The sequence below is a fragment of the Ooceraea biroi genome, chromosome 12, assembly GCF_003672135.1.
Source record: "Ooceraea biroi isolate clonal line C1 chromosome 12, Obir_v5.4, whole genome shotgun sequence".
NCBI lineage: Eukaryota > Metazoa > Arthropoda > Insecta > Hymenoptera > Formicidae > Ooceraea > Ooceraea biroi.
This window is the reverse complement of record NC_039517.1, coordinates 2,512,543-2,530,998: the sequence shown is the minus strand read 5'-3', so window position 1 is coordinate 2,530,998 and position 18,456 is coordinate 2,512,543. Positions and strand designations below refer to the sequence as shown.

At 51.9% G+C, this 18,456-nt stretch overlaps 1 protein-coding gene across 1 annotated transcript in view; it reads left to right on the top strand.

The window, feature by feature from the left end:
* The window catches only part of LOC105281954 (protein pangolin, isoforms A/H/I/S), a 121,259-nt gene extending 103,418 nt beyond the window's left edge, over positions 1–17,841 (top strand). The window contains exon 4 of the mRNA XM_011343556.3: positions 16,116–17,841. Coding sequence (XP_011341858.1) covers positions 16,116–16,145 — 30 coding nt within the window. The 3' untranslated portion in view covers positions 16,146–17,841. The remainder of the gene's footprint in view (positions 1–16,115) is intronic.
* The last annotated feature ends 615 nt before the right edge of the window (positions 17,842–18,456 follow it).

Here is an 18,456-nt window from a genome sequence, read left to right as displayed (position 1 = left end):
CGCACGTGTATGCATCTCATGCACGCCTCGCTCGCGCGCGTACACGCTCGCGGCTGCCAGCTTAGAGGCGCGCGCGCGCGAGAGCAGCAGCAACGAGAAGCCTCATTATTTTCTAATGCACTTGTTAATTGACCAATCGCGGAAGGGAAGTATGCCTCCCACGCCGCGGGCTGCCTCTTCCTAGTGTTAACCAGAGCCGGAACAATTTAATGATCGGAACGCCCGTGCCTCTTTTCGTCCCCGCGAAACCCCCCGTCGTACCGGCGGATTATTATGACGCCGCGTGCTTCTCGGGAAATTTCTTTCCTCTCCTCTTTTCGCGCCCCGCTTGTCCGTTTATGCGCTCGATGCGACGATAAGGGCGCACCGCTTTGCAAAGGGCGCCCGATCTAGGGCGAAAAACGTTCCTCTCTTTCTCTCTCTTTTTTTTCTCTTTTTTTTTGCGGACGCTCGCGATCGAGCGAGTTCGACGGACTCGACGGGGATCCCCGGGGATCGGCTTGTACGCGTATGATCGCAAGAGAGAAAGAGAGAGGAGAGGCTCGTCTGCGATCGCATGGGCGGAACGAACGAGAACAGAATCGCGCATCATTTCGTCCGAATGCGTCCGCGCGACCGTTCGCCAAATATTCCCGCTGAAATTCACGAGATAAATCGCGAATTCAAGAAGGCCGGGGATCATCGCGTTTCCCGACGATCTTGTGAACCTCGTCCGTCTCGGGGAAATATACGGGAACATGGATGATCGTCATCTTTCACGCGGACGGATTCAAAGAATGCTCTCGAGCGAATTCATCCCCCGTCGTTTCGATATTTTCGATAAAAGTCTCTGTGTATACTGTTAAACTTGCATCACGATGCGGCATACGTAATGTTTGACGTTTAAATCGAAAGATCTTCAAGTGAAAAGTTTACGAGCAGCGAGAGTGTCGAGCAGAGAAGAGTTCGCATGGATCCGCGTGATAATTTTGAACGACTCCCTTGAATGTCTGCACTTTTGCAATTTTTAGAGCAACATGTACACACACAATAGCTGATAATTAATTTTATAAATTCTATTTGACAAATTGGAGATTACACGTGCTTGATCTGTGCTGCGTTTGATTCCGCGCAGAGGCCGCGTAACAATGTTTTCCCGGCTGTAGTTGCTCATGAAATTTAACGAAGTACAAAGCGCGATGTAATTAGAACGAAAATTCCACTTCCGGATGCGCACCGGCTCTTTGTCGGAAATATATCAAGAATTGCGACCATGTATTTTCAGTTTTAATTATTTTTCGCGCGCCGACTGACCGCTGGAAGCCCGGCGGTCAACGCCGGAAATTCGACGTTTCGCCCGGAAAAAAATATTTGTCGGATTTGCTAAATTGCCAGTCACCGGCTTACAAATAAATGTAATTACTACGTTTATTTATTTCGCTGCGCAATCTATGACAGAATTCGTCGGCGCGAATCACGATATAGCACCGGTCGGCTCGTAAAATCGGTTAATCTGGTTTTTTTCAGTATCTTTTTTTCCCTTCCCGGTGCACAATTTCGAAATAAATTCAATTGGGTTCTCGTTCGGCGGCGTAATGTCTAAATAAATCTGGCGCATCCTTTCCCCGGGCCGGGTTTTTCGTAGACCTCTCTCGACGCGTCGTTCAGGTCTCGCGGATAAAAATGGGATTTCATCGTTTTGATATATACAGCTCGGCCCGTTTCAGACCCGCCCCCGCGCGAGTCAAATATTTCATGCCCGTTTAGGATTAACCGCGGGACGGTCGATTGCATAAGACATCCCGAATTCTGCTCCACTCCGCCTTCTGCTCTCGACGATGACCTGGAACATCCCAACGAGAGACAGGGAGAAAAAAAAGAAAGAGAGAGAGAGAGAGAGACGCCTCTTTGCCTCGCCTCTTTTGGCGGTCCTCTTATTTTTTTCTTTCTCTACTCGTCCTCGCTCTTCGGGGAAAGGACGTCGTCGATCGAATGGCAGGCAGCCTTGCCTGGATGGACTCAAGTCAGCGCGGCAGACAGCCGGATGGAATAATGACCCGCGTCCCCAAATGACGCGAGGTGCATATTTAATGCTGTCGCCTGTGCCGTGTCGCGTCGGGTCTGCTTGTGCATGCGTGCTCCGGCGCCGCGTGCACGTCCTCAGGATAACGAGGCGAGGATATGGAGTCGCGACGCAATCGACCGAGAGGAACACGAATTCGAAAACGCTCCGAAAGTGCCGCAAATCCTACTTTGGGAATTCGTTCGAACATACGAAGGTTTCTTAGATCGACATACGCGATTCCGGACGCACAAATTGGGGTACGAGAGCATCGCGTGGCGCAGTCGCGGCCTCCCTGAAAGCGCCTTCCACTTTTCCCTTTCTTCCTTCGGGAAGACGTCGTGGGGTGGCGGTATCGAGTGACCTTAAGTGGTTTATCGCTCCCCGTCCGTCTTGTTTTTATTGAATGACGAGCCGTGATGCGATTTCGCCTGAACGAGTAACCAATCGATTTACTCGAAGACATTAGGCAAGCTGTCTTCCGGTAAACGCCTTTTAATTTCCCCGACTGATTCCTCCTCGCCGAAACGGAGGGAGGTCGGTTACCGTCATTCTGCCTCCCCCCCTCGCCCCTTTCGAGAACGATCGTTTGCTTCGCCACATTGTCCGCGGTGGTTGGCGAGAGACGAAATAAAACGCGCGAGAACTCTCGGCTGGCGAATTCTCAGCGTTGCGTATGATTTGAATCTGGTACGCACTGCTGCGCTCGAAATTCATCGCGCAGCCGCGTGTGCTGTTTCGACACCAATTACTCGAGCGCGCACTTTGGAGCGGAAATGTCAGAGATGCCTGGAAAGAGAGACAGAAGACGGACAGACAGAGAGAGAACGGCTGTGGTTTCTTGAAATCCGATAATCACTCCAAACGCGTTACGATACTCGCATTTTTTAAAATCGCTTTATGACTAAACAGGATCTCGAGAATTACGTTTCCATTTTCATCTCGTCATCGTCTGGTGGATCATCGCGATGATGACTTCTGCGCCATTAAATTGCTTCCTGAATGGGACTGGATCGATCTTGGATCGACGATCGGGTTCCTAATTTACAATTCCGCTCAGCCGGCGTTGCCCATAGCGGAAGACAATCGAAGTAACGACTCAATCGCCGTCCGAAAATCAATACCCGAGTCCCGTGGAAATAGCACGGGGGTCCCGGCGCGGCGGTGCTCTCCCGGCATCATGAAAAACGCACCTTGCAATACGATCCGGTTTTTGCCGCGTCAGCGGAAACGTCGAATTCACGATGGGCGGCCCCGTCGGCTTCGCTCCGAGGATGAGCTGGTTTTATTAATCTGCCTCACAAAGAGGTTTCGCTTTTTCGTAAATACTGCCAATATTGGCCAGCTCTCGGTACACACCGACGAGAGGGAGGACCGGCCAGAGTACGAAAGAAAGAAAGAAAGGGGGAGCTCGTACGTTGCATGGTATTGTTGAACGTCGATATTGTCCAAGACGACGTGCGATTATCCACGACGCGGCGTTGCGAAGAGGAAACGTGGCAAGAAATGTGGATGTGGAAATCGCGCAAAATTCGATTGTCGATCATGATTCGCAAGGATATTTGCGCGGTGTCTCAATCAAGGGAGACGACGCGATGAACAGGCAAGGAACTTTCCGCAAATACGCGCGAATAAATTGCAGCTGAAATTTTTTTGAACGCCTGCCAACGTGTCGCGCCAGCTACTTTATGCCACTGCAGCTACTTTATTTCGCCTAGGTCCGCTTCTTATTCCCTCCTCGCGTACTCGGGAAGGGCGTGCGCTTCCTCGTTGCGTGTGTCAAGTCCAAGATTCCCGATGACAACGGACAACCGTCGTGTACCTCGCTCGCCCGCGCCGATGAATATTTGATCGGGCGTGTCAGCGCGGCACGATATGTATTCCACCTACAAGATTATGCGGCGGCCACGTCGTTTTCATGCGTGACGAGTGCGCAATTTGCGAAATACCACGTATCAAGGGCGAACGACCGTGCGTCCGGGGGAGATAATGCGTACCGTTGCGAAGTCCGTCCAGTTAATGTCCGGCTTCCCGCGGGAAAAGCGTCGCAACGCAACTGCTCGCGAGTTCCCCAAAACCACAGCCGTCGCGCTATCATATACTTATCGACATTACTGTAAACAGGCGGCAGCATGAATCTTTGAAAAATCCCTTAACTCCATCGCCGATAACGGGATATGCGTATACGCCATCATTTGGCATGAAAAATGCAGCCCTTTTTTCCCGAGTAAGTCAAAAGCGTTGCGGGGGCTCGCTCAACAAGAGCTCGTGATAGGTTTCACGGAATTCGGTTGGACGCGCGGCATCTTCGTCCAAGACTCCTCTCGAAGCACCGCAAGCGTTTCCAACAGGAACAGATCGCGGAAAAAGAGAGGATTTCACGAGCGGCTAGCCAAGCACAAGAAACGTTAACGAGCGTTAAGCTCGTCTCGGCCCAACGCGAGGTACAGCTTCGTGGATACAATTTCGTTACCTCCAACGCGCGCTCGTGTCGGACCGGTTTAAGAGCCGGGGCCCCGTCGCGCAGGGTCCCCCTGGAAGGCCCAAGACGGAAAAGCGTCAGTCGTGAACGTACAATGCCCGGGACAAATTTTGGGATTCCCGATTCCGAGCCGATGCGCCCGATGAAACGCGCCAGGCTGGTGCCAGAATAATAAACCGTCGCCGTCTCTTTCCGTCTCCCTCGTCTCGCCGGTAGAAGCGAGGTAAGGGCGAAGCCCACCACCGGAGAGGGATATGGATCTCGAGCAAATATTTGGACGTTCGTGACCGCAGAGAGGGTGGGCCGCAGGAGGAACGGAGCGGAAACGGTTGTCGAGATCGCGGGGATCGAAGGAAGGAAGACGAAGCCCGGGACATTGTGTCCGAGCGGCTTAGCGGACCGCGATAACAGAGTTACCCTGGCCCCCGCGCGCCGGCCTATTGTGCATCCCCGCATTTTATAAATCACATAGCCGCGCGAAAAAGGGCCACCCACCCCCGGCCGCGAGCTCGGGCCATTTTGTCCGGCTCACCGCGGCATTGTGACCGCGCACCGATGCGCCCCGAGAACTCCGGGATCTCCCGCCCCGTCCCGACCCCCAATCGCGAGCGGGGCTCTCACAGAGCTAATCACCCGTGATCCCGAGTCCGCATTCAGCTTCAGCCGTTCGTTTCCTCGCGAACGCGTAAGCAGCCAGTGGCTGACGTGGGGGTTTTCCTCAGCAATCTCGCAATCGCACCTTGGACAGCGCGTTGAAAGTGGGGTAGAAAGGATCGCGGATTTTCTGGAGCGCACAATTTCTTAGTGTGCGAATTTCAAGTTTCGAATTTCGCCCTGCGCGGAAGGAGTGTGATTTAGTTTTGAGGGTTTTGCAACAGATGGCTGTAGTGTCAGTTTGTTCCAATAGCTCTTTCCGATAACTGTTGTTTCTTACAGTCTTGACATTATCCATCACATTTAGTAGCATTATAGCAATAGATGCAATAACAGTCGTGTTTATATCATCGTAAAAATCCAACTTCCGAAAGCTCTTTAGCATTTTCGACATGCGTTGCTTTTGTTTTTTAATCAAAAGAAAACTGCGGCTGACGGTTATAGAATTCTTGTGGAAACTTATGGTGATTCTGCCCCATCAATTAAGACGTGTGAATACTGGTTTAGACGCTTTAAAAGTGCTGATACTGATGCGAAGGACAAAGAACGCTCGGGACAACCAAGAAAGCTTGAAAATGCAGATTTCCAAGCATTATTGCACGAAAATCCAACACAATCCACTTCAGAACTTGCCAGAGCATTAAATGTTGCTCGTACAACATTTACATGAAATGGGAAAAATTCAGAAAGAAGGGAAATGGGTTCGACATGAATTATCGGAAAGTGCCATTGCGAACCGGTTGAACATTTGCATTTCGTTGATCGCCAGGCAAAAAAGAAGAGTCTTTTGTCTCGGATTGTTACTGGGGATGAAAAGTGCATCTATTTTGATAATCCGAAACGCAGAAAATCATGGGTGGATCCAGGCGAACCGTCAACATCCACTCCGAGACGCAATATTCACGGTTGAAAAGTGATGCTCTGTATTTGGTGGGATAGTGTACTATGAGCTGTTAAATCCGCATGAGACTGTCACGGCTGATCGTTATCGACACCAATTGTACAAGTTGAAGCAAGCATTGGACGAAAAACGAGCACCAATTGCGAGTAAACGACGGAAAGTGATTCTTCTTCGTGACAAGGCTCGACCTCACGTTGCGTTATCAGTGAAAGAAACACCATTAGAGCTTGAATGGGAAGTCTTACCGCACCTCGCGTATTCTCCGGACATTACTCCATGCGATTATTATTTGTTCCGGTGGATGCAACACGCTTTAGAGGATACACACTTTGATAATTTGGAAGAAGTGCGAAAATTCGTCGACGAATGGATGAACTGAAAAGAAGAGTGATTTTATCGTGGTGGAATCGATCTCTTGCCAGAAAGATGGGAAAAAGTTATAGAAAAGGAAGGAAAATATTTTGATTAAGGTATTCATTCATTATCATATTTAAATACATGCGTTTTTGAGCAAAAAAACCCTCAAAACTAAATCACACCCCTAATATTAATACTCGAGACAATAAGCGCGAGATAACGATCGCTCGACGTGGTATCTAGGCGATGTATGTCAACTGGATAAACATCGCTCGCAGCTCGCGGCACCCCTACGGGAATGAGTGAATCCGGGAGTCGCGGTAAGGAATTCGAGACTCTCACGAGGGGCCCAAGACGTGTCGTCGGGACCGAAGGAGACGGTCGGAAAGTACCACAGGGCTCGACGTGTGACTGCGTGTGTGATGACTCGTTGTTTGCCTTAACGTCTCGCTGAACCTCGCTCCGCCGGTCGTGGTACCCTCCTCCGTCTTCTTTGTGTCCTCTTCGCCTCCACCTCTTCCCTCCGTCGTTCCCGCGTCTAGTGTGTTTGCTCGTGGCACACAACTTGTGTTTTCGCGTCGTGCGTATCAGACCTGCGGTGGATCGGCGCTGCGAAGTCTCGGGATCTTCGGATACGGTTTGGGTCCCCCTCGACTTTTCGAACCCTTCTTGCGCGAGGACGACATCGACATCGACATCGTCGTCGTCGTCGTCGTCGACGAATGTGGCGACGTAGGCGAGGGTACGTAACCACGCGGCACGGGCCGACGCGCGCGCTCGGCAACGGGAATTTATTTTTACGAACTATGCAGGAGGGATCCGGGAGCAGCCTCGTCTTTGATGTTCGAACCGACGCATAGGCATTAGCGTATAAATATTTAGACCTCCGGCCGTTGCCCGGGATATATGGGCGCCTCGATCGACTATGCTGCTGGGCGCGATATTACGCCTTTGTCGAACCCGCCTTTCGGCAAGTATTTTGAACCGCCGCCGCCACCGACGGAAGACGGAAGAGCGTTGTCGACCATGTAAATTCGTGGCGAGGCGAATCGTGCCCGCGGGGGGAGAATCAGCCCCCCTAGTGTCTCCGATCGATAAACCAGACGCTCGTCGGATACGCGCGGCGGATTATCGGTGATCGTTTCGCGACTGTCGAACACATGAATTTTCCGTCGTTTGCAGGATGGGTATCTCACGTAAAACGGTGAGATCTGGAGAAACCCGTTGATCGTACCTGACGCGTTCGTTTCACAGTTTACTCCGAGGACGTGCTTCCATGCCGTTGGCGTGGAAATTAGAGCGCCGCCCGGTCGTTGGAGGTGACGGAAAAGCGGAGATTGGAAATGGAGGCTCCGATATAGGCGCGAAGGGGGCCGGGAGACGCTGACGACGAAGTTGACGGCGATGACGACGGGGGATCAGCGGGGCGAAGGGTGGCAGCTAGCTGGCGATGATGGAGACGACGGAGGTGGAGGCGCAGTTGGGGAGGCTGGCTTGAGGTGGTAGGACGGGCCTGGGAGGGTAATTACGAAATATAAAGGGTGGGCTGGCCCGCGCCAACCGAGGCAGGCAGCCAGACTGATGAATATTTCACCGTTCTGCATTAGCCGGCGAGAGAGAGACGCTTGTGTGCGTCTCTTTCACTTTCCATACAGAGCGGCCCAGCGCCAGCCTTCTCCCCGCATCCGCGCCGGCCTTCCCTGCGCGGAATACACCCTCGGTGCTTTCTCGTGTTCCGTAATCGGGACCGAAGAAGGATCCGCGTGCGTCCCGGTCTAGTTTGCTCACGCGTCGAAAAAAACACGAAATCAACCGGAAGTAATTTTTTTCCCGCAGTTTTCGTATCACTGAGAAGCGAGAGGAGAGAATTCGACGAACCGAGAGAAGTGCAATCGACACTTGATCATGCAATTTATCGAATGGTAGAGAGATACGAAAATAAGTAACGAAAAGTCACTTGCTGCCTCAAAGTATCACCGACGGAAAGACTCGCGATTCCTTTCTCGGATCACCTCGCGATCCTCGCGAGCGGAAGATTCGCGAGACTCGTCCTTTCGACGTCAGCCAGCCTGAGAGCAGCGTTCGAGCAGCAAATTTGAATAACTCCTAAGGGAGGACGAAATTCCGACACGCGGTGAACGCGAGGGAAACGAACGCTGAGATCGAGGACGCAGTCGTTTCACTCTCTCTCTCTGTCTCTCTTCCTTTCATCCCTATCGAGCAAGGAGCACGAGTAGAGCCCCGGGGGGTTGGTTGACAGGAGCAACGCCGTTTTGGGCGATACGACGATGGTTCCTTCGTAGAGAGCGAGGCCATCTCACCCATCCTCTCTCTCTTTCTTGCTCTCTCGATCTCTCCACCCCTGAATATAGATGTACACGCGCGTGCACACACGCACGTGTGTCGCATATTTACAAACACACGCGCATCGGGGAGAAATGTCGCGCACCGCCACCGCGCCCTCCACCCTTTGGCAGCAGGGCTCTGCCAGACCGACCAGGGCGAAGCTATCGACGGCGAACGGACTACCACTTCAACGTCTGGCGACCCTTTCGCCGTGCTCATTCGAATTTATTGGCGCGTGTTCGAATATTCATAAAAAAGGGACCTCGTTGGCAGAGCGGAGCTCTGGCTCGTTCGCTCTCCCGCCCTCGGCTTGCTCCCTTCCGCACCCTCGTTTCCGCCCCTCGTCCCGTCGGCATCGTGACCGTCCCCCGAGCCGCGACGAATTATTATACGGATTTTTAAGTGGCGAGGCGGAGCGGCGGGGCGCACGCAGGACCCACGATGGGCGAATCGAGACCGGCTATGTGTATGCTCGTGCGGTTATGATCGAGAAATTGATTGTTCGCGCGAACAAAGTGCTCACTGACTTCATGCCGGCGAGAGGGTCTCCCGTGTTTGCCCGGAAACACCGTGGCGGCAACCTGCATCTTGTGCACTCTACATCCGTGTCACGGATGTCGTCTCGGTTCGGTGCTCGGAGAGATCGATTCGTATCGATAGACATGATATCGATAGACGTGATAAGAAACTTTGGAGCAAACTGCAAGCAACTTCCAAGGGGCATTAGCATCCCTTGTTTGTTCGCTGCTTTAAAATAGAGCGTCGCTTCGAACGACTCGGACTCAAAAATAAACCCTCTTTTGTCGACTGCACGTGTATAGTCGACTCGTGTGCGCCGGCCTGTCAATCCTTCGCTCTTGTGCAGTTGAAAATAATTAACGGGTTTCGAATCGGGCGGCAGTTATTAATCCATTATCAATTTTTTTCCGGCTGCTCGCATCCAGGCTGCGCCGCCCCCGCGCCCCCGCGCGTTACACACACGATGGCCGAATTGAACAGCACCAATTGAAAATTGATGCCTTGCCGAATGCGTTTTGACGAGGAGACCCGGGCCTGCTTTTCGCTTTGTAGCCTGTTTTCCTGCAAATTCGCCGACTGATTTTTCTCCACCAGACGCGCGTCGAATTCGCGGATTTTTATGTTGGCGCGTTTGCAATTGGAACGTTTTTGCCGGACGGCTCCGGGGCACGCGCGTTTGTTTAAAATACAACCGCGTCTTTTCGCCGCGCGCCATGTTATTCAAATCGGCAACGGAATCCTCCGGAAAGAGGAGGATTGCCGGAAAGGCAATACATCCGCGCAATATTGCAACATGAAACGCAACAGCGATCGCCCCGGAGATCAGAAATTTTACTCGCTCGTTCGCCGCCCGCTCAATAATCGATCGCGGGCACATCTTCCTTTAACTTTAACTTTGAGTTTTACAAATCGGCAAATCGCACATCCACCACCGAAACACCCCCGTACGCCAACGCGTGCTTATATAAACTCCCTCGTGCACGCGACGAAACTCGATTGCGTGTATAGGTGCACACGTGTAACTTGCTCGTACGTGCGCGCGGAGGAGTGCAGCGGCACCTACGCACGCACGTACGCACGCGCGTTGTTCCGCGCGACACGACGAGCGAGCGTGTGGTCGTGTCTCTTCATGCGTGCCCCCGGCCGTGTACCCGGTGACTCACCTAGCGCCCGTATTTTGCCAGTGGAATTCAAAGGCGGGCCCGGGTATTGTTTTTGGCAAAGATCAATGCGATCGGTCCGCTGGTCTTCCGCATGGAAAGCCCGGCCCGGGCTCTCTCCCCGCTGCATTATTTGCTCCGCTAAACCTGAAGAGGTCCGTCCTATCCGGACGGCTCCTCCTGCTCCGCGCGTCTCTCTTTCCGCTCTCTTCTCGGTCCACCCCCTCGCCCGATTCTCTCCCCCGTTGTCTCTCGAGCGTGGTCCTCCTGTCTCCGAGCTTTTTGTGTCCGCTCCGCTCGCCGATTAGCGCGATTACGGAGGCAAGGAGACGCCGACTCGGCTCTGCGAATTTTCGCGCGACGAGTGAAACTCGCGAAATGATATGACAGATTTTACTTTAAAGGTTGGCTGAGAAGTTGGATAAATTTCGGAAACTTTATCAAACATTTCCGTCTTTCTCAAGGATGTTAGAGATAGAAATTCGTTTTTCAAGGTGCGATTTCCTATCTCAATCCCGGGGTTTCTTGCAGCGATATTTTCGGTATCGCGTTACACTGTCAAAACATTTGACGATCGCTGAACCGATGGTAGTAGGAGGTGTCAACACGTAGCCGGAAGCGCGCAATCGCTTGCTTACGGTGGTTTCGGGGATCGAGATAACGTATGGAGATAATGTATTGGAGAGAAGGAGAGATAGGGAGAGAGAGATGAGGAAAAGTGGTCGATACGTATCGTAGAAATACGTCGCCTTTTGATAAATCGTCGGACACCAGCCGAACATGCGTTCAACACAGACCGGCACGAGGTATGTGCAGAATGAACGATAAGATAACACCCGCTCGAGAAATACGCCTAAGCTGGTAGATACAGCGCCAGCCGTATAAAATAAACATTTTATCTAGAAAAAAAAGTAACAAAGGAAAGAATCGAAGGACAAACAGACATTGTCGTGGAAAGAGCTTCGGAAAATTCTGAAACAACAATCGAGCGGCCAATGGAGAACTCGAGTCTCATGATTAATTACATTCACTTTCTTATAAATCGGAGCAGTCAATTATTTCATTGTTTAATTGGAAACATTGCCGGAGCGAGGGAAGAAAGACAGCTTGAAGTAGATGTAGAGATGGCCTTTGTTGAAAGAGACAGTGCGAAATTTTGCCGGACGTCTGAGAGAGCGGATAATCTTCCGGGGCTTACGCGCGAGAACGGTCGGTAGTTTCCGGGCGGCGGTTCCGCGCGCGTTTCCGCGCGGCGAAGAAGCGGCGAGTTCCGCGGCGTTAATATAGCGAACGGCCAGGCCGAGGGCCGCGCCGAGCTCTTTGCCACTCCACCGAGCGGAAATTGATAGGATAAATTCCGGGTCTGAATTGGCTCCGTCGAGCTGGAAACCCACCCCTTCTCGTCTCGCCTCTTCCACCCTCCCCTTCGCGCTACCATCAACCGGCGCCATTTCCTTTCCTCTCCCTCGACCTCCACTACCTTCCACTGGCTCTCCTCTCCTCTCTCTGTTCTCCGCCTTGCTCTCGCGGTCGAGCACAGTCGCTTCTCGATTCCTCTTTCTCTCCCATCGATTATAGCGAACGAGCGTCGTTTCAGGACGAGAACTACCCTCGCGATACGTCGTCGATTCTTCAAAATGTCGGATGACGTCGACTCGGCGCTGCGGTCCTCTTCGAGATCGCGGAAAAGCGGATGGATGAGACGAAAGGCCGACCTAATGGCGTGCGGAACGCGCGAGAGGCGTGTACGGGTATTATACGTGTCGATGATTCGAGTCTGCGAGATTATCGCTGGAACGCGGCCAGATATTCCGTTAATGAGTCGAGTGGCCGGTTTAAGGTAGCGACGGACACGTATTACGACCGCGAATTATGCGCCTCTTGGTCGCTCTTGACGCGGATAGAGTCGTGTAAATTGATGCAATCCGCCTCTCCATCTCTTCGCTCCCGCTCCCTCTCAAGTGCGTTCCTCTTTCTCTCCTCTCGCTCCTCTAGCCGTGCCGCTTTCCGCCCCGCGAACGCCTCCCGACACGCGGGCTAGGGATTGATCTTCTCTTCGGCTATCTGATAAGCGCGGAATGCTGAAGAAACGCGTGCGCGTACGTCGCGCCGCTTGACAGCTGTTCTCGCTGGGTTTACTTCGTGCAAACAAGTTGTTAGTACCTGTTACAGCGAGAAACGCGGCCGCGTATCGCGGCGGATTTATCTCGAGAGACGTGTCCGATGCATGCGTGCTTCATCGCATCCCCGTCGCACGAGCGGGGTAAATCAACGCGGAGAACGACGCGCGTCCGGTTTCAGACGCTTCGAGGCGATCGCGTAATAACGCGCGGTTTCTCGCGTGCGTGCGTGCGTTGCGTATATCGAGCACGATGCGTCTATTTACGACGATGAGGTAAAACGCAATTCGCACGCCAAAAAATGCGCCCGCATGCACTCACGACAACTTATCTTCTCCCCGCTTTCTCACGAACGGAGGGCTCGAATTAAGGGAAGAGAAAAAAAGGGAGCAGCCACTCGATCGCGCGGAGAATCAAGAGTCGCGAAAGTTCACGTCGGTTACCATCGCGATACTTTATCGAGAGACTCGATAATAAGTTCTCTCAAAGAGGAAGAGAGAGAGAGAGAGAAAGATGAAGGGCAGGGGGCGCGCACGCCGGATACTTTACATCGACGGACAATACGCACAACTGTCGGATCCATTATGCCCACTTAATTAGGCTATGGCGTGTCGTGCATGGGGCTCGACACACACGGGATGGCGCGGGAGGGTGGCGCACCACGCAACGACAACGACGACGATGACGACGACGATGATAGTCAATAGTCGGACAAGATACACCGCACGCGTGTACCGTGTACACAAGATAGGGTGAGCGAGCTAAGGTGAGACGCAGGGACCGGGCGAGATACGAGCGCAGGGGGTACTTACAGGCCTCCTACCCCCGGGGGGTAGACGAGATTATAATCTGTCCCATTATTGTGCCATCGACGTCCCGGGGGGGATTCTCCCAATTGACAATGCAGTTACACATTTGTGCATTTAACATCCGCGTGCATCCCGCAGCCACGTTCACGACCTGCCCCCGCTCGCTCCCCCCCGAGCCACCGTTCCGCGAGGACAAGGGTGGATGAGACCGGGATGAGCTCCGGGACACGATGGACTTCGTCGGGACATCGAGGAGGGTGGCTCATCCCTCTAAACCGAAAAAAGGGGTCCTCGGCTATAATCCTACCTGCATATGATGTCCCCCGTCCTCCCGGCTTTGTTTGCCGCTGCGACATACTGAGCGCGAGCAGGGGGAGAGAAAGACGAGTTTCGCATACAACGATGCACCCTCGGCTGACGAAATGTGCTTAAACGATACTCGTTGATCGCTGGACGTCTCTATTAAGGGAAAGTCGGCTCTCCAACGAACGAAAGAGAATCCACGGATTCGACCGACGCGACGACAGGAACCGATATTTCACGCGCGGTCGACGTGCGTATTTCGGAAGTGCACTTCCGCTCGCGTCTGCACCTTCGCCTTCGCTTTAAAACAGTCTTTCCGCGGGATATATACAACGTGACCTCTCATTCTGACCCATTGTTTAATGGCTCGCTCTTTGTCCCCGAAAATTCGTTTTGTGTCGTGATGAATGGGTCCGGTGACAAGGTGAGGGAACATTACCGTGAGAAAGCTACGCTTTCGCGATGAAGGAACTGCTAATTGCAGTTTTCGAACAATAATTCTGCACCGAGCCGGCGGGATTCGCGGGGGGAGGGAACCAGTTTCCTCCCCGGGCGCCTTCACGGCCCGGGGCGCGTATCTTCGCGTCATCACGACATCATTTCCGTCTTTCGCCGAGTTTCCTGTCACGTTTTCGCCGGCTGACCGCAACGCGGAGGAGGGACCCCGCCCGCCTGTTACGCCGGAAAGTATGAATTTTCCCGGCTGACTGCCCCCGAGACAGTCATCTGTCGTCACGTTCCGCCGAGGTATCCATTAAACTGTCGAAACGTGAATGGTCTCGCGGTGTCTGCGATTTATGTCATCGCGCATACGTCGTTCATCGGCGATGGCTGTATCGATCATAAACACCTGTTTCGCGACAGTGATTCATGAATCGCCACCTTAGCAGCAGGTCCCCTTTTGTGCTTATTGAACATAATACCGGTCTGGTAATGGGCACAATCCTGCCATCTCGCGATCGAGTCCACTCACCCTAACTGGCTCTAATTAATTGAGCAGACGCAAATATACGTACATAAATGTTTTTATTTATCGTGTTTTGACAGTTTTCAAATTTCACTGCATCTGAATTTTGCGCTCGGAACTTTCCAAGGAAAACTTTGAAAAAAAGAAATTTCTTATAGAAACCAAAGCCAGCTTCGTATCAATCCTTAGTCGCCGGCGATCTGACGGGAACTCGCGCGAACTCGCGCCGGGACGGGGATGCACCGGTGCCGGCGGTAATGCGAAGGGTAAATCCCTGGCCGGCGCGCGCAACCGGCCCCGGCGTATCTAATAACCGTTATTATGCGTGCGCGTATGTTGACAGTGCTAATGCAGCGTGTAATAGGCCGCCGTTATATAGCTGCGAGCCGTGCGTAGTTCCCAATATCGTCACGCCCGGTTATCATGGGCTGTTATGTCAAGATACATACAATCGATGGAGAAAGAGAGAGAGAGAGAGCGCGTCGGTTGGCCAATCGCCATCGCCTGGCGCCGTTATCTGCAAGATTACTCTCACGTGCGATTGATATCGCGCTCGGTAGAGAAAAGACCTAATTGCAATACTTGCGCCGCGTTTAAAATGTGTAAGAGGCGAAAAATAACTAGGAGTCTGCCTTAGATTTGAACTCGAACTCTCCGGGATCCCTGGTTCACACGCCTAGGTCTTAGGCTGTACGGCTAATACTCCTACTGTTGTGATCCACTTGTTTTCATTCCGATCCTCTATACGACCTGTCAGTCTCGACTATCTTTCCAGATCTTACAAATGTAAAACAATTTGTTCTTCTCTTTGTTTTCATCCAACGATAATTCTCATCGCGTAAGATAATTCTTACGACAGGGTTGAAAGGGTGCGGGCAGAAATTAGTGCGTGCCGATGCGCAACCCGGCTTGGACGCGCGTGCAAACATATGGACGGCGATCCGCTCGGTCGTGTCCTGGCTCAATCCTGGGGCCAAACCATAGCACGCCTGTCAACATGGGAACTGCAAACACGAAATCGAAACAGATAGCACTGCAGTGCCGAGCAAATAGTTGGGACCCTTTCCTTCGGCGACGCGTGTTACGTAAGCCGAGGCACGCAGAACGTTACGTGGACTGGCCGCGCCGGTCCCCCCCCCCCGTGGAACACAAACACTGCACCGTTGTTACCCTTTTCAATCGACGATGTCTGGTCCGACAGGGATGAGTCGGTGGAACATGATCAGTCGTTTTAGCGCGTGGGGTGAGGGAGGGTGAAATGACGCCGGCAAGAGTAGCGATGATTTTCTCGATGAGTAAACGAACTTTAGAAACGGAAAAGCGAGTCCTTAATCAAATAGATTCCATGGTGTTTCACGTTTGCGGAACGCATTGCGCGTTTATTGCTACCGGGAATTTGTCTACTTTTCTCGCGTCTCAAGTGGCAACAATTAACTTCGTTGTTCTCTTGTTTCAGGTGAGTGCAGCGACACGATTGGCTAGTTAAGGGTAGCGGTAGGTAAGTTGCGAGCGATCGCGGGACGCGTCACATCGGAGTAATCCGATTACGGTGCCGCCATAAGGCACGGCGACGAAAAACTTGGCCGCGGATTGACTCGAGGAGCGGTAAGAGAGTCCATAAAGCCATTTATAGTTGTCGCCTTGCGTCTGACTGGCCGTCTGCCAGGCGCGGCGAGGTCCTTGCTCGGTTTTATGGCGCGCTTCATGGCGATTTTCATTAAGCCGAGCTCGGGATCTTGGACTGACGAATTTGGGGCACGCTGCGCTTTTTTCGCAACGAGCCAACGGAAATTGAACGGAACCCCGCTAGACGTATGATTAATCGAGCTTGAGTACGCTTGGGTTGTAATTATCATTTTTTTCAACGTTCCGCGTGTTGCCGATTGAATATGGAGAACAGACGATGGTCGGGCCTACGGCTGCATTGCTATTAGCGGTAATAGTAGTAGCAGCAGACGTGCTACTAGCGCGATAATGAGCTAATGAGCGGTGTCTGGCGTTCCGGCACGGTGCTGCTGTTCCAGCGCAGCCACGAGCAAGGACGTGTGAGCTACCACGTGGCTGATGTATTGTTGCTCGTGCAAGGTGCTCATAGTCACTTGCGTTGTCGGTATCTCATCAATGATCGCGATGCCCATAGGAAATCGCCGATTTTAAGAATCTCAAAAGTCGAAAGTGGTTGCACTTTGTGGTCAATCGGGATCGATAAATTCGATTAAAAAATGGCGGACGAGATTCGACTTGGTGAGTAACATTATCAAAGAGAAGAAAGATTCACGCGCGCTGGCTAATCGGCGATTTGACGTGGTCGGGTAAAAAAGATAATGTTCTCCGGAACGAATATTGCGGTAGGGTAGTAGAAGCTCTCGTTTTTTCACCTCGACAGTGCAACGCGACTTGAGCACCTGCGGAAGAATGAGGACTCAGGAGCGAGGGGGAGGTGATCAGTTTTTCTGGCGATGTCGATCGACGGACCCCGGGGGAGCCATAAAATCTCTTTCCTCGTCCCCCTGGTCATCGCTCGACCTGTTCTCACGCGACTCGAGCGCGAGCTTCTTGCCTCGCGGTGATCACGAAGAGGGGAAGAAACAGCCGTCCGTCCGTCCGTCCGTTCGTTCGCGTTGCTGGCGAGAAACAGGATTTTTCGTTCCCTCGGACGCGAACAAGCGCGTACCCCCGCCGCGCACGTTGTACATCGCACGGGGCACGTCCGTAAAGACGATCGAGCGAAACCCGCCACGTGATAACGACGAGCAGCCGCTCGCCTTGCTCCTTTTGCGGTGCGTCTCGCCGTAAATTTCTCCGACGCCCGCAGCCGAGGCATTTAATCGCGAACGTTAACGCCGATCGGAGTTGACGGTGAGTTTTAAATACCACGAGCGACGCAGGACCGCATCAAGATAAAGTCGGTAACGTTGCGGAAAACTGATAATTATGGTTTGCAAAATTGTATCTCTCCAATTTCCGCTTCAGATGTCGCGCCTTGCATCCCGATTTATTCAAGAAAAACGGCAAAAAAGCGAATCCACGTCGGACACTTTTCTCGACTATGGACGCATCGCTGTGCACGCGATGCCCCGACTAGAAATTTATCCAGTGGTCCTGATCAGGTTGACCTTATTTTATTATCAGGACCTGATCAGTTATGTAACGCAGCACAATAGTTAGGTCCTTATCTGGATATCCTCATCAGATTTATATCGGGTTGAATTATTAAATCCTTACTACCCAGACAGCACCAAGTCGTCTAAAGGATTACTAAAACTTGATATTTTCGGTGAGTGTAAGAGTCCTTAGAACATATACTACTAGTATATGTTCTAAGAGTCCAAAAGGAGAGAAGAAAAGAGTATTGGATCGGTTTTCCAGATGGTTATTTGTAAGGTGCTAACCAAATGTTTCTTGCGAGAACGTCACGCCCGACCTGGCCATCTATCGGTCGCTTGGTGAATCAGAGGCGGAAAACACACACTTGTGTTGATTTTTGTCTCTTATTGTTCCATAATCGAATACATTGAAACGTATATGATATAAAAATAATTACTACTCGCAAATTAAGTAGAAATTACTATTCTTTCTACATTAAGTATATAACGTACATTATAATATGATAAACTACGTATGGTCCGATGTAGGACCAGATGTGGGAAACCTTTAGCTCTAAATTTTAAAAAATATCAGGATGAAGGAATAAGATCCTTAGTAGGTGCTAATAATGTAAACCTCAACAAAATTTATACTTTGAAATATCAGGCATAACGTAAGAAGGTCCTAATATGTTCCTTATTATTTTAACC